The sequence below is a fragment of the Capra hircus genome, chromosome 2, assembly GCF_001704415.2.
Source record: "Capra hircus breed San Clemente chromosome 2, ASM170441v1, whole genome shotgun sequence".
NCBI lineage: Eukaryota > Metazoa > Chordata > Mammalia > Artiodactyla > Bovidae > Capra > Capra hircus.
This window is the reverse complement of record NC_030809.1, coordinates 110,669,839-110,688,855: the sequence shown is the minus strand read 5'-3', so window position 1 is coordinate 110,688,855 and position 19,017 is coordinate 110,669,839. Positions and strand designations below refer to the sequence as shown.

The 19,017-nt window shown below is 50.0% G+C and overlaps 1 protein-coding gene across 2 annotated transcripts in view; it reads right to left on the bottom strand.

The window, feature by feature from the left end:
* The window catches only part of GAD1 (glutamate decarboxylase 1), a 39,166-nt gene extending 20,511 nt beyond the window's left edge, over nucleotides 1-18,655 (bottom strand). Inside the window, exons 1-6 of one of the 2 annotated variants that reach the window (XM_018064478.1) lie at nucleotides 18,165-18,655; nucleotides 16,565-16,709; nucleotides 13,274-13,336; nucleotides 6,833-6,991; nucleotides 5,267-5,509; nucleotides 2,153-2,243 (exon numbers count right to left, since the gene is read on the bottom strand). In XM_018064478.1, coding sequence (XP_017919967.1) covers nucleotides 2,153-2,243; nucleotides 5,267-5,509; nucleotides 6,833-6,991; nucleotides 13,274-13,336; nucleotides 16,565-16,646 — 638 coding nt within the window. In that variant the 5' untranslated portion in view covers nucleotides 16,647-16,709; nucleotides 18,165-18,655. Of the gene's footprint in view, nucleotides 1-2,152; nucleotides 2,244-5,266; nucleotides 5,510-6,832; nucleotides 6,992-13,273; nucleotides 13,337-16,564; nucleotides 17,073-18,164 lie in introns of those variants that run through there. The other variant, XM_018064489.1, reaches the window with a different exon arrangement.

The window sequence follows — 19,017 nt, the reverse complement described above, 5'->3', positions numbered from 1 at the left end:
GAGCTAAGGGAAGAGTAACAGACTTTGATTTTATGAACACATACCAAAAAAAGAGGAGAATTTGTGAGATCTCCTTGGTTAAAGGAAAGCCTTTTAGGAGAATATGTGGTCCTAAATGGTTCAACAGGGTGAATTTCTTTTATTTACCTTGAGATTGAGGTATGTATATATATATATATATATATATATATATATATATATATATATATATCAGGAGATCACAGCCAAGAGGCCTACAGAATACACATTTAAAGACATTCAGTGAATTCAGTGCCTATATATAATTAAGGGTCCTTGGGCCTTAATGTGTATATACCTTTTACTCTATTTTTCTCATTTATTTTCTAAATACTTAAGTTTCTTTTAAAAAGCTAAACTTTCTAATTAAAATAATTCCTTAGTGTGAGATGTTCAATTAAGCATTAGCATCTTTTTCAAGTTATAATTAATATATTATGCTGTCTATGTTTGCTGATATATTTTTTTATCTCGCAAACCACAAAGATTATAAAGACTGGAAGAGGAGGTTTTGTTGAGGAGATCATACAGGTGATTGTATCTTTGACCCGAATTCCTCCCAGTTCTTCAGAGCCTCAGTGATCCAACATGGACAATCCATGAAGTTAACTTTGATTTACAAGCAGGGAGCAGGAAAACCATTTTGCTTTTCAATCAATTTAATCTTTCATGCCTTTTAGCACTAATGGCCTTGGTTATCACATTTGCTTTTTAAATTCTGTTATTGTTTTAAGTTAATAAACAAAGAAGGAATCCTTAATTAATAGAACATTTTCTGAATGTAGTTAAGTATTTTGAGTCACAGCATTAAACAGCTTTGGAATACACGCAAATCAATATAAGTTTAAAATGACCTTTCAGGCTTTGTGACTGGTAGTAGTTTATTTAAGAAAAATAGAATACCTAGAACTTTAATAACTTACATTCTATCTTGATGTCAAATGAAATTTCTCTTTTTAAATAATACCACTCTTTAAGCTAAATTTATTTTTCAAGCCTACTTTCAGTTCAGTTCAGTCGCTCAGTCGTGTCCGACTCTTTGCGACCCCATGAATCGCAGCATGCCAGGCCTCCCTGTCCATCACCAACTCCCTACTTTACCACAACAAGCCTACTTTACCACGAACTTAAAAAGTAGATAGTTATTTTCCAAATATTTCTAGTGACTAAAATCCATATAACTTTTATAAAGTCACTTAAAAATTACTGCAATAACCATATTATTTCCCTCTGGATACTTTCATAGAATGTGGTACCATTGTCTGGATATACAGAGAGTGGTAAACATTATCATAAAGTTAAAGAAAAGGCAGTACTCAGTAGGTTATGATGACTTTCCATCAACCTGTAATCTGTCCTTGTCTCCAGAGAGGGCATGCGTATATAGAATAAACTGTGGGGTGATTACCAGAAGAGTACCCAAATATTACTTACACACACCTCCCTCTTACCCACCAGGATTTTAGAGTCAGTTTCAAATAAATTTACAAGAACTTAGAAACAAACAAAGACTTTGGAAGACTTTGGCTTTGCCTACTCAAATAAATATGAAAAAAATTTCACATTCAGAAAAACAATCAATTATTTTGAAAGGAACATATAATTCCTTTCAAAGCAATATATAATTCCTTTCAAATGAATACGTAATTCCTTTCAAAGGACTGTCACTACATGAATTGTTTTAGAATTTTTAGTTGAGCATAGGCTGATCAAATTGGTTTGTGGCTGGCTTTACAGTCCCCTTTAATTTTGAAGAAAATATGACCTAAATGATAAGGAGCAATATGCTTGGGTGGAAAAATGGACCAAGATCATACCCCAAAACATGGCTTCTTTAAACATCTCATTAAGAAATGCTAAGTCTTTTAACGTGAAGTTTCACACTAAACTTTAAAAGTTAGGGTTATTACTTATGACCATGTTCTTATTAAACTGCACTATTCAATTAAAATATAGTTTATCAACCATCCACCATTAATTCAGAACTGTGATAAACCTAAAAGATTTTAAGAGAAAAGACGACTAAGGTAAATGTAATAAAATTTTCATAGAACCATTGGAATTGGACTTTTACCCCAATAACCCATACTCAGACAGAATGGTTGCTTATATGAAAATAATATGTGGGACTTACATATTGGTATTGGCAGTTGATGTCAGCCACTCGCCAGCTAAACCAATGATATCCAATCCTGTGGAGAGCTGGTTGAAAAATCGAGGATGACCTAAAGAGGTGAGTAACAGAGAAGTATCAAGGCATACTCAGATTTTTCAAGTTGTCTTTAATTCAAAAGTTCCACTCCACTAGGCCACAGTGATGGGACCTGCATCCCAATGGCCTAATAGGGCTGCCCAAGAATACTGAAGGAAGGGCAGGTTGACCCACCCTTTATCAACATTTAGCACTGAAGATGTCTCTCAAACTCATGTTTCTAAAGCATAATGCTTTTAAATTAAAAATCCAATGTCATAAAAAGAAAAATCTGTCCAGTATCTTATTTGTTGATTTCCAGATGAGCTCTGCTGCTGCGTTTTTGTTTTTTTTTTTTAAGTACAAATCTGGATGTGGTGGTCGTATTTCTCTCCATAAATATCTCAGTTTTTAATTTAACATCTCAAGCTTTTGATCCCCAAGTCAAGGTATACTCATGGAGGAGAAGAGGCTGCAGGCCTCAGAGGGGGCCTGTGCCTGTGCAGAGCTGATGCCAGCTCTGTGGCTGGTGCCTAGGCATACCATCACTCTCTGGGCCTCTGTGTCAGTCCAAAATGATGTCAAGCACTGGTGTGTTTTGCCCACATATAGTCGGGTGACTGTTAAACTACATATGTTGCTGAGGTGACCTGGCATCTGCTCTGTGAAACAGGGGCAGACTCAGCCTCATTCATTCACTGAGTTGTTGGTAGAATAATTTATATTACTATATAACTCAAAAGCCCTTTTCAACCCACCGCATGCTTTATCAGGCTTTGTTCTCGGCAACGGCAAATTCAGGATTATTGCCAAATTTTGGCCGATTTGGTGTTCACGGGAAAGCTTAACCCCACACAGCAGGTTAGGCTGTCATGCAGGAACCGTCGCGATAGATTACCTAGGGGTGTCTGACAGGGAACTGGTGTTAGAAAGATGTGCTGACCACTGTGTTTCCAGTGGAAACTGCTGGTGCTCCTGCAATAACTGTCAGAGAGCTAATGTTGGAATGTTCCTGATCTAAGTCCTTCTCTTTGAAAGTCTGCCCTTCCCTCCATGTGACGAGGACTCATTCAGAACATCTGGACTAGGACTTCTTAGAGCAGAATATACCAATCTCTGCACTCCAAGAGTCCTTGAAAAATAATACTGATCTTTAGAGAAAATAAAAGAAGCAGAAATAGTAAGCTTAGTGTAAGTTCAAGGCCAGATTCCAGACATTCATGTAGATCACTCTAAATAGCTTAAACTAGTTCATTTTGTTCTACTGTGTATCTCCTACAACATAACTAATTTTGTTCAAGTCCATTTAAATAAGTGTGTATGTACCTATGTATATCTTTAATACTCACTTGAAAATAAATATTTCATTTTAATATAGGTTTAAATCATAAATAAAGGCAATCACACCAGTTGACAATATATCCAAATCATGTTGCATAGCAAAGACAAAAGATGGACATAGACTAACAAATGCCTTCAGACAAAAGTGAAACAATATCCAGGAACAGATTAGCCATCAGACCAAGGTGAGATATAACTGGACTGACGAGCACACTTTTCTTTAAAAATCAGACGCAGACTATAATTGAGTCTTGGCCATCTTTCAGTTATTCAAGGAAGCTACCCTTATACCAGTGGTGTTGGCAGACTTCAAAAGCTGTTTGGGATTCTTTGGCAAGCCTCGTTATTTCATCATAACCCTTGTTTCTAACATCCAGTAGTCTTACTCAGCTCTATTACCACACCCTCTCCAGTCATATCTTCAAACGACTAGGAAGAGTGAGCAAGATAATAAAGGAGAGAGAGAGAAAGAGAGAGAGAGACAGCACAAGACACTACCAGTCATGGCCCCGGGGGCTTCCCTGTGGTGACAACTGTGCCAAGGACTGCCAATTCCTGTCCATCTGTTTGCCCAAGAGCTCAGGAAAGCCAGGATGCAGCGGGGAAAGACGGTAGGAAGAAGAAACCACTGCTTGATCCCTAGGCTTAGAAAGAGCCAGACAGAGATCCCCAAAGTCTTTGAACTTGAGGCACTTTGGCCAGGATTACCAAGTAGAGAGAGCTCCTATAACACAGAAAGGAGGAAAGAGGGTATTACCCCTCCAGGGCTCCCCACTGGAGACAGCATTTGGTGCCTCAGAACCTCTAAACTCCACAGGATGGAACAGAATGAGAAGAGTGTATAAGTGTGTGACCATGGGGCCTGGAAAATAGAAGGTGCAGAGGGTTCAACCATGTCCCGTAAAAGACACGTTCAAGTGTTAACCCCCGATTCCTGTGATTTCATTTGGAAATAGGGTCTTTGTGGATGTACACAAGTTAAGATGGGGCCACAATGGATTGGGGCAGCCAATAATCCAAAGAGAGAAATCTGGAGACACACACGTGAAAAATGTCATGTGAAGGTGAAAGCAAAGATTGAGTGATACATCTGCAAGATAAGGGATCCCAGGGAATTCCCACAGCAACTAGATGCTGGAAGAGGTGAGGATGATCCCACTCAAGAGTCTTCAGGGACACCATGGCCCTGCAGACACCTGGATCCTGAACTTCTAGCCTTCGGAACTGTGAGAGAATATAAATCTCTGTTGTCTTAAGTTACCCAGTTTGTAGCAGCCATAGGAAACTAGTATAGAAAGAAAAGGAAGTGGGCCCAATTCTCCCCAGTTTCAGGGACAGGCAAGCATAGGATTCATCAGAAATGAGGCAGGGATGAAAATGGAAGAGAGAAAAGAAGTGAGGGATGGACCATTCTGCTCTCTTTAGGTTGTGAATAACCTAAAATCAGCAATGAAACTCTACATAGAACTTGACACAGCACCATGCATCTGTATCCTTTAAGTCTATTTTTGCAACAATAAATAATAATAAGGCCAGTGTTGGGCCTTCCACCAACTGCCGGTGCCTCTGGAGGTTCTGTGGTCAGGGAGTACTTTGCTGCTTCCTTCACCAGGGTCTGTGTTTCTCTTTCAACTTGACTTTGACATCCTGACCATTGGCAAAGGTCTGCTGCAGGGCAAAGGTGCCTCTGCAGGTCCACTTGGCCCTCAACATTACCTGTGCGGACCCCATATTTCAGGGTGTCTCTGCAGTCAACCAGGATCTGCTCCAGGGACTCGGGGTGGTCAGAGAGTTCCAAGTTGAAGCCCTCCATGCCTTCCAGCAGCTGGTGGGGGTGGTGGAAGTCCAGCACTTTCGTGGAGCGATCGAACGTCTTCCGGACATAGTTGAGGAGTATGTCCACCACCTCCAACAGGAACTGCACAGTTTGCTCCTCCCCGTTCTTAGCCGGAAGCAGATCTGAGGGGGGGAAGTCAGTGTGTGGTTATCACCTGTCTCCTATCTGGATTCCCTCAGCTTAGAAATCCCATGGTATCTTTATAGGCCTAATTTCCTCCCAGGATACATATGTGCATTACCTGTTGTCCCATCTTTGCAGAAAAATGTACATAATCATATACACGGAAGTGTTGCTTAGACTCCCTGGGAGTTCACAGACTTTCTGACAGTTAAGATGCTCATAAGTAGAAAGCTTTGAGAAGCCGCAAGCAGCCTACCACTGCTCAATGCCGCTGTTATTCATCTGGGCACCTGTCAGGCGTGTGATGTACAGGGCTTCTGTCTTGCTGCCCGAGTACCAGGCATGCCTCTGGACATCCGGCTCAGACACTGGGCTTTTGGTTTGGTGTTATTATGATGTGCCTGATCTATTGCTGGTGGAAGGTGAGGCTTCTGTGGGTAGAGGCTGAGGACTCCCTGAAGACAATGGTTCTTTGTGTCCTTAGACTGAAAACTAGAATTGAAGATGAGGCTTAGGAGGGTGGGAGAGGGAACTGCTGCCTGTCTCTTGACCTTATCCTTTGCAGCTCGGCTTTTGGGATGCCAGGATGTGACCCTGTGTTCCAACTTTTGTTAGGCAGACTCAGACAGGCGAGGCAGCCATGGAGAAAAGCAGAAGCTGTCAGTCACAGCTCAAGAACAGGCTGGCCGTAATGATGTTCTTTGTTTATTCTTCAGATTATCCCTCTCATATCTTGTGAGTCTTGTTTACTGTTCCAGTTTGGCCTCCACGGCTTGTGGGGAGCTCATGGAAGGAGGTGGTGATGGGTTTACCTCTGAGCTCATCGGGAAAGACTGGGAAAGCACCTGCTGAGACTGTAGTAGGGGAAGCAATAGTGACTGAAAGATCTTCAAAAGAAAAATGAGCTTTAGGACAGCAATTTGGTCATGAGGCCCAGTTACACAGCTTTCCACAGGGCGATTTTGTTGTGGTGGTGGCCACCACCTTGGAGCATAAATGCTATTAAGAGAATCACTGGATTGTCTTATATGTAAGCTTGTTCTGGATTTCAGAGTCTATGAATCTATTATTTGTCCCTGCAAGTATCTTTTGAGTTGATTGTTTTACTGATTATCCTCATCCAGCTTTCAAAGGATGGCGACCTGGACAGTATGGAAGGAGGGAGAATATTCTAATCAGACGTTGGGAAAGCAGTTTCATGATGCTTCAGAGGTAATAATAACTTCTTTTGGTAAGATCAGCAACATTTCAGGAGAAAGTAAAGAAACTCCAATAAGGAGCCTACTGGCTAGCACTGGGGCTGGGGTGGGGGTGGGGAGTACCTCGGGCGAACAGGTTGGAGAAGTCTGTCTCCGTGCGTCGGAAGCGGCCATCCTTGTCACTGTTTTCACAGGAAAGCAGGTTCTTGGAGGACTGCCTCTCCTTGAAGGCGCTCACAAGCCTGCTCTTCTCTTCCAGGCTGTTGGTCCTCTGCAAGAAGCCTGTAGCACAAGAAGCTGGGTCAGAGGAGGGGCAGCAAACTCCCGGCCTCACAGGATTAGCTGCCGGCCCAGGTTGACTGTCCAAGCAGGATCCTCGCATCCCCTGAGAAGAAGCCGCGTGTCTATGTTTTCAGTGTAAGGGCTCTGGCACTGCTCGCCTTCAGGCGGGGAGGGGGCAGTGTCAAGTGTCATCAGTGGTACAGACCCAGTCATGCAAGAGAGAAAAATAGTAAGTGAAGCCCATTCTCCTCTCTGAACATGACAGTGAATGCAGAATTAAGTCAATTGGACAGCTTCCACTCCAGTAACCAGCCCCAGGATGGGGTTTTAAGGGAAGGGATGGAAAGAGAGAGGATGCTGCCAGTACTGGGTTTACGGGCTGTGCAGCCAGAGGGAGGAGGAGGTGAGGACCAGCACTGAGCACTGGGGAAGATGCTTTCCTTGGGTATACCAGGTAAACACTACCAGGGCTGAATGTAAGTTTAATTTTTCAGACTCAAACCTAAAGTACAGCTTTCCCTGTTCCCTCCCCCTCTTAAATAAAGGTATTGGAGAAAGAGACATGAAAGCCTAAAATTTTATGTGTGGTGACATTTAATTCTATAAATACTTATTGAGCACATACTGTGGAAAAGGGCTTAAGCTAAGCATTTAGGATAGTGGACAAATAAAGATAAATGAGAGAGATCCCCTCTTCTCCAGGAGCTTACAGTTTGGCAGCTGGTGACCAACAATGTAATAAATTGAGAAGAACTCCATGCAGATGAACTCCGAGTCCAGGGTGGGAGTCAAAGCCCTCCCCTCTGCCCCTCAGAAGGGGTGGAAATCTCTCCTGCTTGAGGAGAGCAGTGCAAACATTACCAGCGGCAAACCTAGAAGCAGGCTGAGCTGAAAGGACTGGAGACTCTGCCAGCCAAGAGCACTATTTCTTCCCTCAGTACCTCCACCCATCCCTGCTTCTGTTCCTTCCCTCATCTCCTCCAACTCAGTCTCAATCTTAGTTAGAAATACAACACCCTGAAAAGAGGAAGAAAGTTTTAAGTTTCTTGGTGACCCCAAAGCTGTATTTGTAGATTCCAAGATCCTCGGGGAGTCACAAATGTCACAAGGCAGGCTTGGAGTAAAGTTCCAAGAGGTTGGAAGAGAGGCAAGTTATTCTGGGAAATTCAGCTTTACTTCCCCAGGACTGCAATTCAGTGGTGAGGAGCGGAGGAAGGAGGGATGCAGGGGGAAGGCCGGGGTGATTAGAATCCTCCCACATGCAGGAGCAGGGTCTATTTTTGGAGGGAAGAATTGAAAGGCAGAGGCACCAGGCCTTCCACTGTTCCCAGCACTTTTTAAATGTATCACTAAAGCTCTAAAGGACGTCAGAAGGATGGGGATACCCTATAATAGAGTTCCACACTTAGATGTGAAGATGGGGGTTGCATCTTCTCCCTCACCTCTTCTCCTACTTTCTGAATTCCTCCTTCGAACCCTTAGAGTCCAAAACCAGAAGCCCTCATTCATTTACCAGAGGGGTGCAGGATCACCTAGCTCCTGGGTAAGACTGCTCCCCTACGCCCAGAACTGGCAGCTGTGGAGTCTCTTAGGCTGGAAAGACCATGTCCATGTGCCCTAATGGAGATGAGGTCCTGCCTTGCTGAACTCCCGCTCTCCAGGACTCTGACTTCTGATTGGCTCTGACTCACTCCCTGGAAAAGTCTCTGCCTTGAAACCCCTGAGCATCTCCTTTTCTCTGGGAAAGGACGAGGACCTGCACTGGGGCTTTGGGTATTATCTCCATGAGAGTTCTTGACACAGGCATTCCCAGAGGCGTCCTAATAGGAATGGGAGATGACAGTTACAACGTAACTTTAAACCTGCATCCCATTCCTGAACCACACTTCCTGGAGTGGTGGCTCAAAGTGTCTGCCTGAAATGCGGGAGACCTGGGTTCAATCCCTGGGTTGGGAAGATCTCCTGGAGCTGGAAATGGCAACTGACTCCAGTATTCTTGCCTGGAGAATCCCATGGGCGGAGGAGCCAGGTGGGCTACAGTCCACAGGGTCGCAAAGAGTCAGACACGACTGAGCGACTTCACTTCACTATACCTCTTGTAACTATCTTATGCATAGCACAACTTATACGACATTATGAAGGTGAAAGTCACTCAGTCGTGTCCAGCTCTTTGCGACCCCATGGATTGTAGCCTGCCAGGCTCCTCTGTCCATGGAATGCTCCAGGCCAGAATACTGAAGTGGGTAGCCATTCCCTTCTCCAAGGGATCCTCCCAACTCATGGATTGAACCCAGGTCTGTAGCTCAGACGATAAAGCATCTGCCTACAATGCGGGACACCTGGGTTCGATCCTTGGGTCGGGAAGATCCCCTGGAGAAGGAAATGGCAAACCGCTCCAGTATTCTTGTCTGCAAAATCCCATGGACTGAAGAGCCTGGTAGGCTACAGTCCATGGGGTCACAAAGAGTTGGACACGACTGAGTGACTTCACTTCACTTTCACTCCTGCATTGCAGGCGGATTCTTTATCATCTGATCCAATACTACATTATAATCCATGATAAAAGCCATTAGTTTGCTAATGTAAACATTTAATGGATATGATTTTCAGAATAACACTTCTTTGGGAATGTATATGTTTTCTAAAATATTGGGAGCCTCAAAAAACGGTCAATAGCCCCAGCCTCTCTGGGCTCTGAGAGGTTCTGGAAGGAACTGTATGCTTCTCCAAGGACAATGAGGTGGTGGACAATGTCCTCAAGGACACTGAGGTTAGTGTTTTGACAACCTCCCTGGCTAGCAAGTGGTCTTAGAAGCAGAGGCCCCTGAGACCTGGTTTCCCTGGTGGCTCAGACTGTAGGTAAAGAATCTGCCTGCAATGCAGGAGACCTGGGTTTGATCCCTGGGTTGGGAAGATCCCTGGAGAAGGGAATACCCACTCCAGTATTGTGGCCTGGAGAATTCCATGGACTATATAGTCCATGGGGTCACAAAGAGTCAGACACAACTGAGTGATTTTCACTCACTTTAAGCCTGTGAACAACTGGTCACTTAACAATCTCAGGAGGCAACGAGGCACTACAACCTGATCAAAGCTGACTGCAGCTTCGGCTCTCTTCCACTTACCTCAGTGGGGCCTCTCTGGGCTCTGCTGCTGGTTCCTCACAGCTGACCCCAAACTCAAAGGCCGAATCAACCCCACGAGTTGGGGGAAGTGTGAGGAATTAGAGAGCACTGGGTTCAAGCTGGTTGTTTCCAAGCGGGGCTTTGAACTGAGCCTGGCATAAGGCTCACCTGCCCAAGGAAGCAAGTGAGGCCGGAAGCCCAAGCCCATGCTGTCACCCATCAAGCTATAGCGTGGAATTGCATCTCCCTAGAGGAAGGGGCCCTTTTCCTGATTTTTCTGGGATATGAGTACCCTGCCAGATCTCTCTCCCTACTTCACACACTTTTATTTTTGTTTCAAGAAACTGTAAGTATAGAGAATTTGAAATCTATGTTTAAAAGCTGGTGACTGACACAAAATAAGACACACATGTAAACACACTGCATGGGGCTAAATAAAACAGCTTAGGGGCTGTAACTGGGAGCCAGTTTGGGAGCTCTGCATAAAGAAGTGGTTGAGGCCCAAGGACTCACCAGTAAGCCAGCAGAGCACAGAAGCGGAACTCAGGGCTCTCTGTATCTCCTATTTGGGTCACACCATCATGCCTATAAACCACCCTGCTCTCCACCTCTTGGCAAGTCCTGGGGTTTCTCCCGGCTGACTGCTCTCCCAGGTGATTCTGCCTCCAGAACTAAGGGTCCCACCGGTGAGACCAGGGGCCTTCCCAGCAGCCTTCTTTTTCTGGTTGGGGATGGGGATCTAGGAGAGGGGATAGGAGAGTGGAAGAGGTTGAATCTTGGCAAGGCACTGAAACGTTTAATGGGGGTTACCCAGGGCAATGGATTTGTGAATGAGATGACCATTAGTCCCCTCAACCATCTTAAGGTGAAAGGTCAAACCAACCTGGATAGGGTCAGGCCAAGAGGGCATCTTTCAAGCCCACGAAGGCCTGGGATGAAAGCGGGCTGGGTCTCTGTGTGTGGAGGAGGGGACCGGCTGTAGATTCAGGTCAAAACCAAAGACTGCACTTTGCCTCCGGGAACTAGACTAAAATGGAAAGCTCAAGCTGGCTCAAAGTAAAAAATCCTCTCGGTGTTTCCTTTCGGAATCGAACGTATTGGAAAGCCTTCTAGCCTGTGGCCCCCAAAGCTTGCATACTAGCAGAAGCCAGTTTCCCCTGGGCAAACTGCCAGCTCTCTCCCGTTACAGGGGTTGTAACTTTCTTGAAATTAGTGTTGGGGAGGAGAGTAAAAACAGAAGAAACTCCCGATGATGGTAGCCCCCAAATTCCGCCAGAGCTCCTCTTCCGGGGAAGTTAATGCAAGCCTCTACTCCCCAGTTCGCAGACCCCAGTTCCAGGACACCTAATCCCGGATCCAGGGATGCTCCTGCCCCTCTACCCTTTCGGGGCACTTCGAGTGTGTCTCTCGAAGCGGCGTTTAGATTTGTTTTTCTCCCTGACTCCCCTGTTACAGTCGGGGCAACAGGGGGCACCGCCCGGGACCAAGGCCAGGAAGCCAGGACCGGGATGGTCGAGGGCCGCCCTCCAGGCAAAGCTTGCACCGCGGGGAAAGCAGCCCTCGGCCCCAGCCGCCCGCACCCCGCCCTCGACCGTGGCAGGCGCCCAGGGCCCGCTCAGTTCTGCTTGCCCAGCTGCATGACAATGACGGCTGACGAAGCCAAGCGCCGCGGCCGCCGAAGGGACCTGGCGCGAAACGGGCTATTAAGTCGGGAATGGCGGCGGGGGGAGGGGGTTATTTATAGAACAAAGCTCGGCCGCCGCCTGCTGCCCCCGCGCGGGGACGCGGCCCGGGACTCGCGTGCAGGGGAGAGGGCCAAAGCCAAGGCTGGGCTTTCCCCGCAGAACGCCTAGGTCCTGGAGTTGAGCAACCCTTCCTCGCCGTAATTGCTGCTCCTCGGATCAAGGGGACGAAGCCCCAGAATCGCAGGGAGGACGCCGCGCGGTCAGGCAGGGGAGAGTGGGTTTCTCCCAGAAACTGCTAGATAAGTCTTCTGTCTCAGGTCACCAACTGCCGCCGCCCTGGGGCCCCGGGATGCAGGGCCCCGGGAAGATCTGTCCCAGAGGCCACGGGCTCGCCGGCCTGCTCGCGGGGTTGGGTGGGCGCGCGCGCCCACGCCTGCGCCGCCGCTATCTCCCGAGCGCAGCAGCTGAGGGACTGCCTTTTAATAAGCCCCTCGTTAATCTTCCCCCGCCTGTCCAGCCCCTGCCCGGGGACGACCGTATTTTCTGGGCCCGATAAGGCTAGAGATTTTAGACGGTGAAATGTATCAAGGAAAGCAAGTCCTCATTATTCAGCCGGAGCCACTCAGCTGTGTCCCTTCGAACAAATCTTTTTTTCCTTAAAAAAAAAAAAAAAATCACACCCCCTTGGGCGTTTTCATTTCAGATCCTCACGTCTCCGGAGAGCTGTTCTTTCCTCCCCTCCAGCTCGCAGATCTATTGTTCCTTCCTCTCTGACGAATCGTGCCCGACACCCCCTCTTTCCCTCTTGCGGCCCCACGCCCCTTTGGCCCCCTTGGCCCCCTTTCCCTTCCCGCCTCTCCCTTCAAGGGCAAGCTCCTCAAAACCTCTAGCTTGCACTGCCCGCACCTCCTCCAGGCAGGCCACCTAGGGCTGCAGGCAATCCTTTCTTTTGGCCTCCAAGGCCTCAAAGAACGTAAGCTGAATGCGTTTTGACATCTCGGGGCAAAAATGTCCAGCCGAGAAGCCCAGTTTCAACCCGCAATGGTGGAGGGGGAAGAGGTACGACGCGTTAGCCACCGTCTCAGCCGTGTATCTCGCCTTGGGCCTGCTCTCCAGGAAAGCCAGACCTTTTACTCCACCTTCGCGACACACAGGCCGAGCGCTCCGGTCAGAACTGCCCCAGCGCGGGGCACGAAGAGCGAGGCTGAGGTACTGGGGCGCTGTGCTCGTCCCCAGCCAGGGGAGCCCTGAACCCTGGACCCTATCGGAAAAGATCCCTTGGGAACAGGTCAGGTGAGGGCAGAGGAAGGTCAAGACCCACAGAGAAGCGTCTCCGCCCGGCGTCGGGGCTGTAGACACTTCCGAAAACATTCAGAAGCCAGGATTCCCTTCCGCTTACATCCCACTCTCCCAAACCCGCCAAACCAGCTTGCCTCGAAGCCCTTTGGGGCCCAGCGGGCCCTTTCACTCACCGCAGATCTTCAGCCCCAGTTTTCTGGTGCATCCATGGGCCACGCCGCACCAGGTGTCATACGCTAGAAAGCAAGAGACGCGCGTTCAGTGAGGCTCGGACAGCCTGGGACCCGGTCGAAGGCAAAGGTGTTCTGGAGAGGGTGGGGGCAGGTCTTTGCCAGTGCGCCTCATTGAACAGCTCTTTCCCCAACGAGCTAAGAGTCTGACCTTTGGGCTGACAGAGGGACTCGTGCCCTCAGAGAACCCACCACAGTCCCTTTCCGATTCTAGTTCAGATAGGGAACAGTGTCTCTGAGAGGCCGCGCGCCCCGCGCTCTGCTGGGCCTCCAAGCGACCCCAGCCATTCAGGTAGAGTAGCCGCCGAAGGGTCGCGGAGTGGGACAGGGCTGGCTCCTCAGTTGCCCAGCACCCACCCGCAGGCCCTGTCCCTTGGTCTCTGCCCGAAGGGCGACCACAGCAGCCAGGAAAGGGAACACAAGAGACATCTGGGACCAACGCGTCTCATAATTTCTTGGCGGGTCTCCAGCCGAGTGGCAGCTTAAAATAAACTGGCATGAAATGGGGTCGCGGAAGAGTTCAGGAATTAATTGGGTGAAAAATAGTATTTGACTAGATGATCCGGCTCGCTTCGCTGCTCTTCAGTGGGACTGGGGGAGTCAGTAAGACAATAGTGCGCCTGGCGTCTTCATCCCTGCCCCCTCTTCCTAACCTGCCCCTCATTAACCCTTCCCTCCGGCATCTCCAGAAGTAAAGGGAATCAGACACTTTTTCTCGAGGTCTAAATCGGGGACTCAGGAGCTGCCGTATTCTGACTCCACAGTGTCTATCCTGCCTTCAGGTTCAGCTTCCATCCAGGAGTACAGGGGTGCCTGAGGAGCCGCATGCGACCTGGTGTGCTGGGCCTAGCGAGAAATTCTCCTCAGATTCCTCATAGCAAGGCGTCTCTAGTCCCTCCCATCCCCCACCCCGTCCTGGCCGGTGCCTTCAGCCCGGCGCGAATGTTGGCTGCGATAAGGAGAGTGACATCCATTAAACCCGAGGCACAACAGAGCCTCAGCGGGGAGAGGAACTAGCCCGATGTCAGAGAGACAGCGTGTCACAGATGGAGTTCCTGCATCAGACAGTAAATCAGTGCGAAAGCTAAACCCCAGTTACAACACCTTTAGGGTAAAGTGCTATTTCCACCTTACAGAGCTTTCACTTTAAACGTCATCCCACCTAATCCTCATAACCCTATGAAGCAAGAGGAGTGTTAATCTTAAGACTCATTTTTGTAAGTAATAACAGTGAGGCTCAGAGAGGTGAGGAGAGTTTTCCAAGGTCACTCAGCTATGGCTTGGAGTTCAGACACATCGCACTGCCTTTTAGAGTTGGGGATTACAGTGAAAGAAAGTGAGATGGGAAGAGGAAGTGAGAGAGCCCCTTTGATCTAGGGAAGACTGAGTGGTCTAGGGCAAAGAGGTGGGGTCGCTGCAGTAAGAGGTTGTGTAAGATTGTGTGAATTAAGCAAAGCCACTTCTTAGGAGACCTTGGAGGAGCAGAGAAGTGGAGCCAGCTGGGCAGGCGAGAGTGGGTAGAGAGCCAGGTGAGTGAGTGCAGCCTGGGATGCTCACCGCAGCTGGGCTGTTGGGGCAGGAAACAAGACAGGTGCTTCTCAGAACCTGTGTTTCAGGATCTTCCCTCTGCCTTGGCGAATTCCGGGCATGACCTCCAGGCCATGAACGAACTCAGGTCAGTGCCTCTGCTGGGTCTGGACCTGGGTTTGGGCACATGGGCTCCACTGGGGGCTGCCTCTGGGAAGTAGGGGTATGATGGGGGTGCAGGACTCGAAGGTGGATGAATACTATGGATACTCACCCTTGCCAAGGCAGCATAAAAGGGGCAGGAAATGTGGAGAGAACTGGAAAAGAAATCCGTCTGTGCCTCAGCAACAGACAAAGGCACTAAGGCCTCCGAGCAGCTCTGGTGGCCAGTGTGCAGCTCACCAGCCGCCAAGACTGGCGGCTCTCTTGAGTCCTTCTTTATTGTGTGGGTAATTGTAGCTTCCCTGGGGGTGGGGCATCGGCGCTGCAAAGGGAACTGGAAAGCAGCCTAAAAATGTAAGAGGAGGTCTCCTGCCAAGAAGCCAAGGGCAGCACCTATGGGTAGGATAAAGGGCTCACCTGACCACTCCCTCCTCCGCCCCCTGCCAACCTTCCTTGTTGAGAACAATTGATGTTTTCTCAAGCTTATAGAAAGTGCCATAAAAGTGAAGCAATGAGCCCTCTTTCCGATCACAGTACCACCCTTAAGCCCCCTTTTTATGCAGAAATTTGGGGGCCCTTACTCTCTGGAGCTGATAGATTTGGAGGGAGACCATTTCAATCTAAAGTGGAAAACGGAAAACAATTTTTTCATCTTCCCACCTCTACAAAGAGGTAGGAAATCAATCCGAATTAAGCCTAGATTCTACAAATGGGTTGAGGAGCTACACCGAGCTACGGATGGGGAAACATTAATCTTCCCGCCACCTTTTATCTGGTTCCCCCTTTCACCCTTTGGGAGGTGTCCACTGCTGACAGGTCTCCTGCCCCGGAAAAAAGAGAGTGCTGCTCTCTCCTTCTGCCCTGGCAAACCTTCTGGGCTCCTCCGTGTTCCCCACTTCTTGCCACTCAGAATGCGGCCCAGTTTTTTTTTTTTTGTCTTTGAAATGTAATTAATTGTCTAAAATGTCGAGGCTTAATCTCAGAACGTTTTATGCTCCTTTTTCGCCACTGGCTTCTCCCTCACTCGTCAATAGCTCGAAGCAAATTTGGAGCAATTAGGGACCCCGAGTTTTCTAAAAGCTGCAATTAACGTCGAAATTTCCGCTGATTGTAGACTTTCAGGGGGAAAGACGGAGTGGGAGGGGTCAGATCTCGGCTCAACGAAATCTGGAAATAGAAAACTCTATTCCCAATGAGTCTCCCAGCTCCTCACACCACCCCGTGCACCGACCCCGGTCGTCTCACCTAGCAAAGAAACCACACGCAACACAACACAACAAAAACAACACTCTCACCGCGCGTCCTTCACCCGCAGCGAAAGATCGCCGCCGCTCCGACCCTGTGTGGTTCCCACTCTTAGCGCCCTGGAATCACCTAGCATCCCTGGCAGTCTAACGACCTCTGGTTGGACCTGGGTCAGGGCCCCATTTCTTTCTAGCCTCCATCATCTCCGCGCTCCCCCTTCCCTTTACGCCAGCGCAGACTCCTCAGGTCCCAGCGCCCCCATCTTTCCTACATTTGATAGGAAACCAGAGCAGGACCTACTTGTGGGGCGCAGGTTGGTAGTATTGGGGTCCACTCCCGCGTTCGAGGAGGTTGCGGACGAAGAAGGGGTCGAAGACGCCATCAGCTCGGTCGTCCCGAGGCTTCTGCTGTCCGGGGTCCTCGGCCGGTCGGGTACTAGAAAAGGCTGCAAAGAGATTCGAGAGCTGTATGGGGAGGGCTTCCGGGGTCCAGGCGCGCGGGAGGCGATTGAGGGGCGGGGGCCGCGGACGCTCCCGCTGAAGTCTGGGCTAGGGAGAGGCGAAAGGAAGGGCAGCTGGCGGGCAGGGTTGGGGGAGCGCCAGGCTGGGGACTAGGGGAGGAGACGTGCACGCGAGCTCTGGGATTCGGGCGCTCGCAACGTAGCCCCGGGCTCCTCTCCAGTCTGGCGGCTCGGTGGCGCGACCTGGAGCGCAGCGCTGAGACTAGGGGAACCCAAGGCCAGTGCAAGTCGCGTGGGTTTGGGCGGCTGGGCTAGGAGGGCTAGGGAGACTCAGTGCGCGATTTTCCAGCCCAGCCGTGACAAGCCCTATTGGGTGTCAGCAGCCGGCTGGTGGGCAGGCGGGAGGGGCGGGGTGGGGGGAGGGTGTGAGCGGGAGGAGGGCGCACAGGGCGGGCACGTCTGGTTCGGTGTCTGGTTCCCGTTGTTGTGTCTGGCTAATTCCCTGAAAAGAAGGAGGCTAACTGCTCCGGGGAACGGGGACTTTGGTGAGACAAGGTGAGAGGAGAAAAAGGGGTTCGTGTTTTCACGGTCTCCCTCGGGTTTGGCTGGGGAAGATACACAGTCACCTTGTACTCCAGACAGCCAGAAAGCAGCGAGTCGGAACCTCGCTCGTCTCCCTCTTGCCCCACCCGCTTTAAGCCATTTCGAAGCCAAGAACCGGGCTCCGTCCTTGTTTCTGTATTTCCCCTCCATCCCGGATTTCTCGCTGTACAGACCCGGGGAGGGTGAGGGAGGCAAGGGGAACATCACCGGGGAAACCAAGTTGCGCCCAGCGCGCGGGAGGCGGCAGACAGGGTTAGGTGCGCGGCGTCCCTGCTCCACGCTCAGCATTGGTGCGATGGCTTCCGAAGGCCAGGGAACAGAGAGAGTGCGGGCAAAGCTGGGTAGACACAAGAGCCTGCAGAATAGCGCCCGCAGGCCACCTCCTCCACACTCTCCATAGGACCTAGCCCCGCGCGCGCACTCGCACAGCAACGTAGGCAGCTGGGAGACAGCGGTTTCTGGGGAAGTAACAGGTTACCGCTCTGAGTCGCGCCTTCGGCTGCTGTTGGCCAGGAGCCCATTGGTGAGACCGGTGCTCGCAGCCGGGAAGCGGAGGAGAAAATCGCTCTCGCTCCACTTCTGCGTGAGCCTCAGCCTCTGTGCGTCCTCGGGGCATGGATCTCGCTGATGGGGATAGAATGATTGTGAAGGCTGAGGTCTCTGCATCGTGCAGGAACTGGGAGCCAAGACTGGGGCGGGCGGGACGCTCTCGGTTCAGGAGGGTAGATGACAGACTCTGGGGGTGGGGGTTGGCCATGAAACCGCGGCTGAACAAGACCCAGCTGAACAGTCCCGGCGGGGCACTGGGAAGGTCCCGGCGGTTGCGCGCTTACCCACCTAGGCTGGGAGACAGCAAGCCGCGCGCTCCTGCCCCTCTTCTGCGTAGCGCCCAGCGATCTGCCCGGCTCGGGCCGGCTCTGCCTCAGGTGTAATCTGCCTGGCGTCACCTCCAGCTGCAGCCTCTCTTTTGCTAGCACCGTCCCGCACGCGAGCTCCTGGAAGAGAGGAGAGCGATCCGAAGAGACGGCTGCTTGGCTTTGGGGGAGGCGGAGGCGGAGTGGGGAGGCGGGGACCGGCTCAGCAGGGGAATCACGAGGCCGCTGCTCGCGGGGGCAGCTCGTGGGCAGAGCGGCGGGGCTCCTTGCAGGTGCCTGACCGCCTCTGGAGCTTTGTAGGGCGATTATAAACCCAGATCACGGGTTTGCACCCGGAAAAAAGAAAAGAAAAAGCCCTATGAGTAATCCAGAACGTACTCAAAACGCTCTGTTTTTTGAGCTAGGCAGAGGGTCGGGTAAGGAGAAGGAAAAGAGAAATTCTATGAAGAATTCTGCCTCGCTTCTCCCTGCCTTTCCTCTCCCTCATTACCATATCCTCGAGAAAACAAGAGCTGTAGCTTTGCCTCAGTTACTTGCCCCGCGGCTCAGCCCCTCAGCTCTATGATGCCTCCTAGAGCGGAAACCACTCCCTGGGTCATGTCCTTGCTGGCTTTCTACTGAGCCAGGATTGTTGTAAAAGCAAAGGACGCAGAGATGAGGAGAGAACTCGCAGACCCGTAGAGGACTCCATCTCTTTTTCACTTCAGTTTTCTTATCCTGCTCGGAGCTTCCCCAAGTACTCCACCGGAGCACACTACCGAGTGCCTCCGTAGAGAAAAGGGTCCGATTTCCAGCCCACTATACCCTCCCTCCTA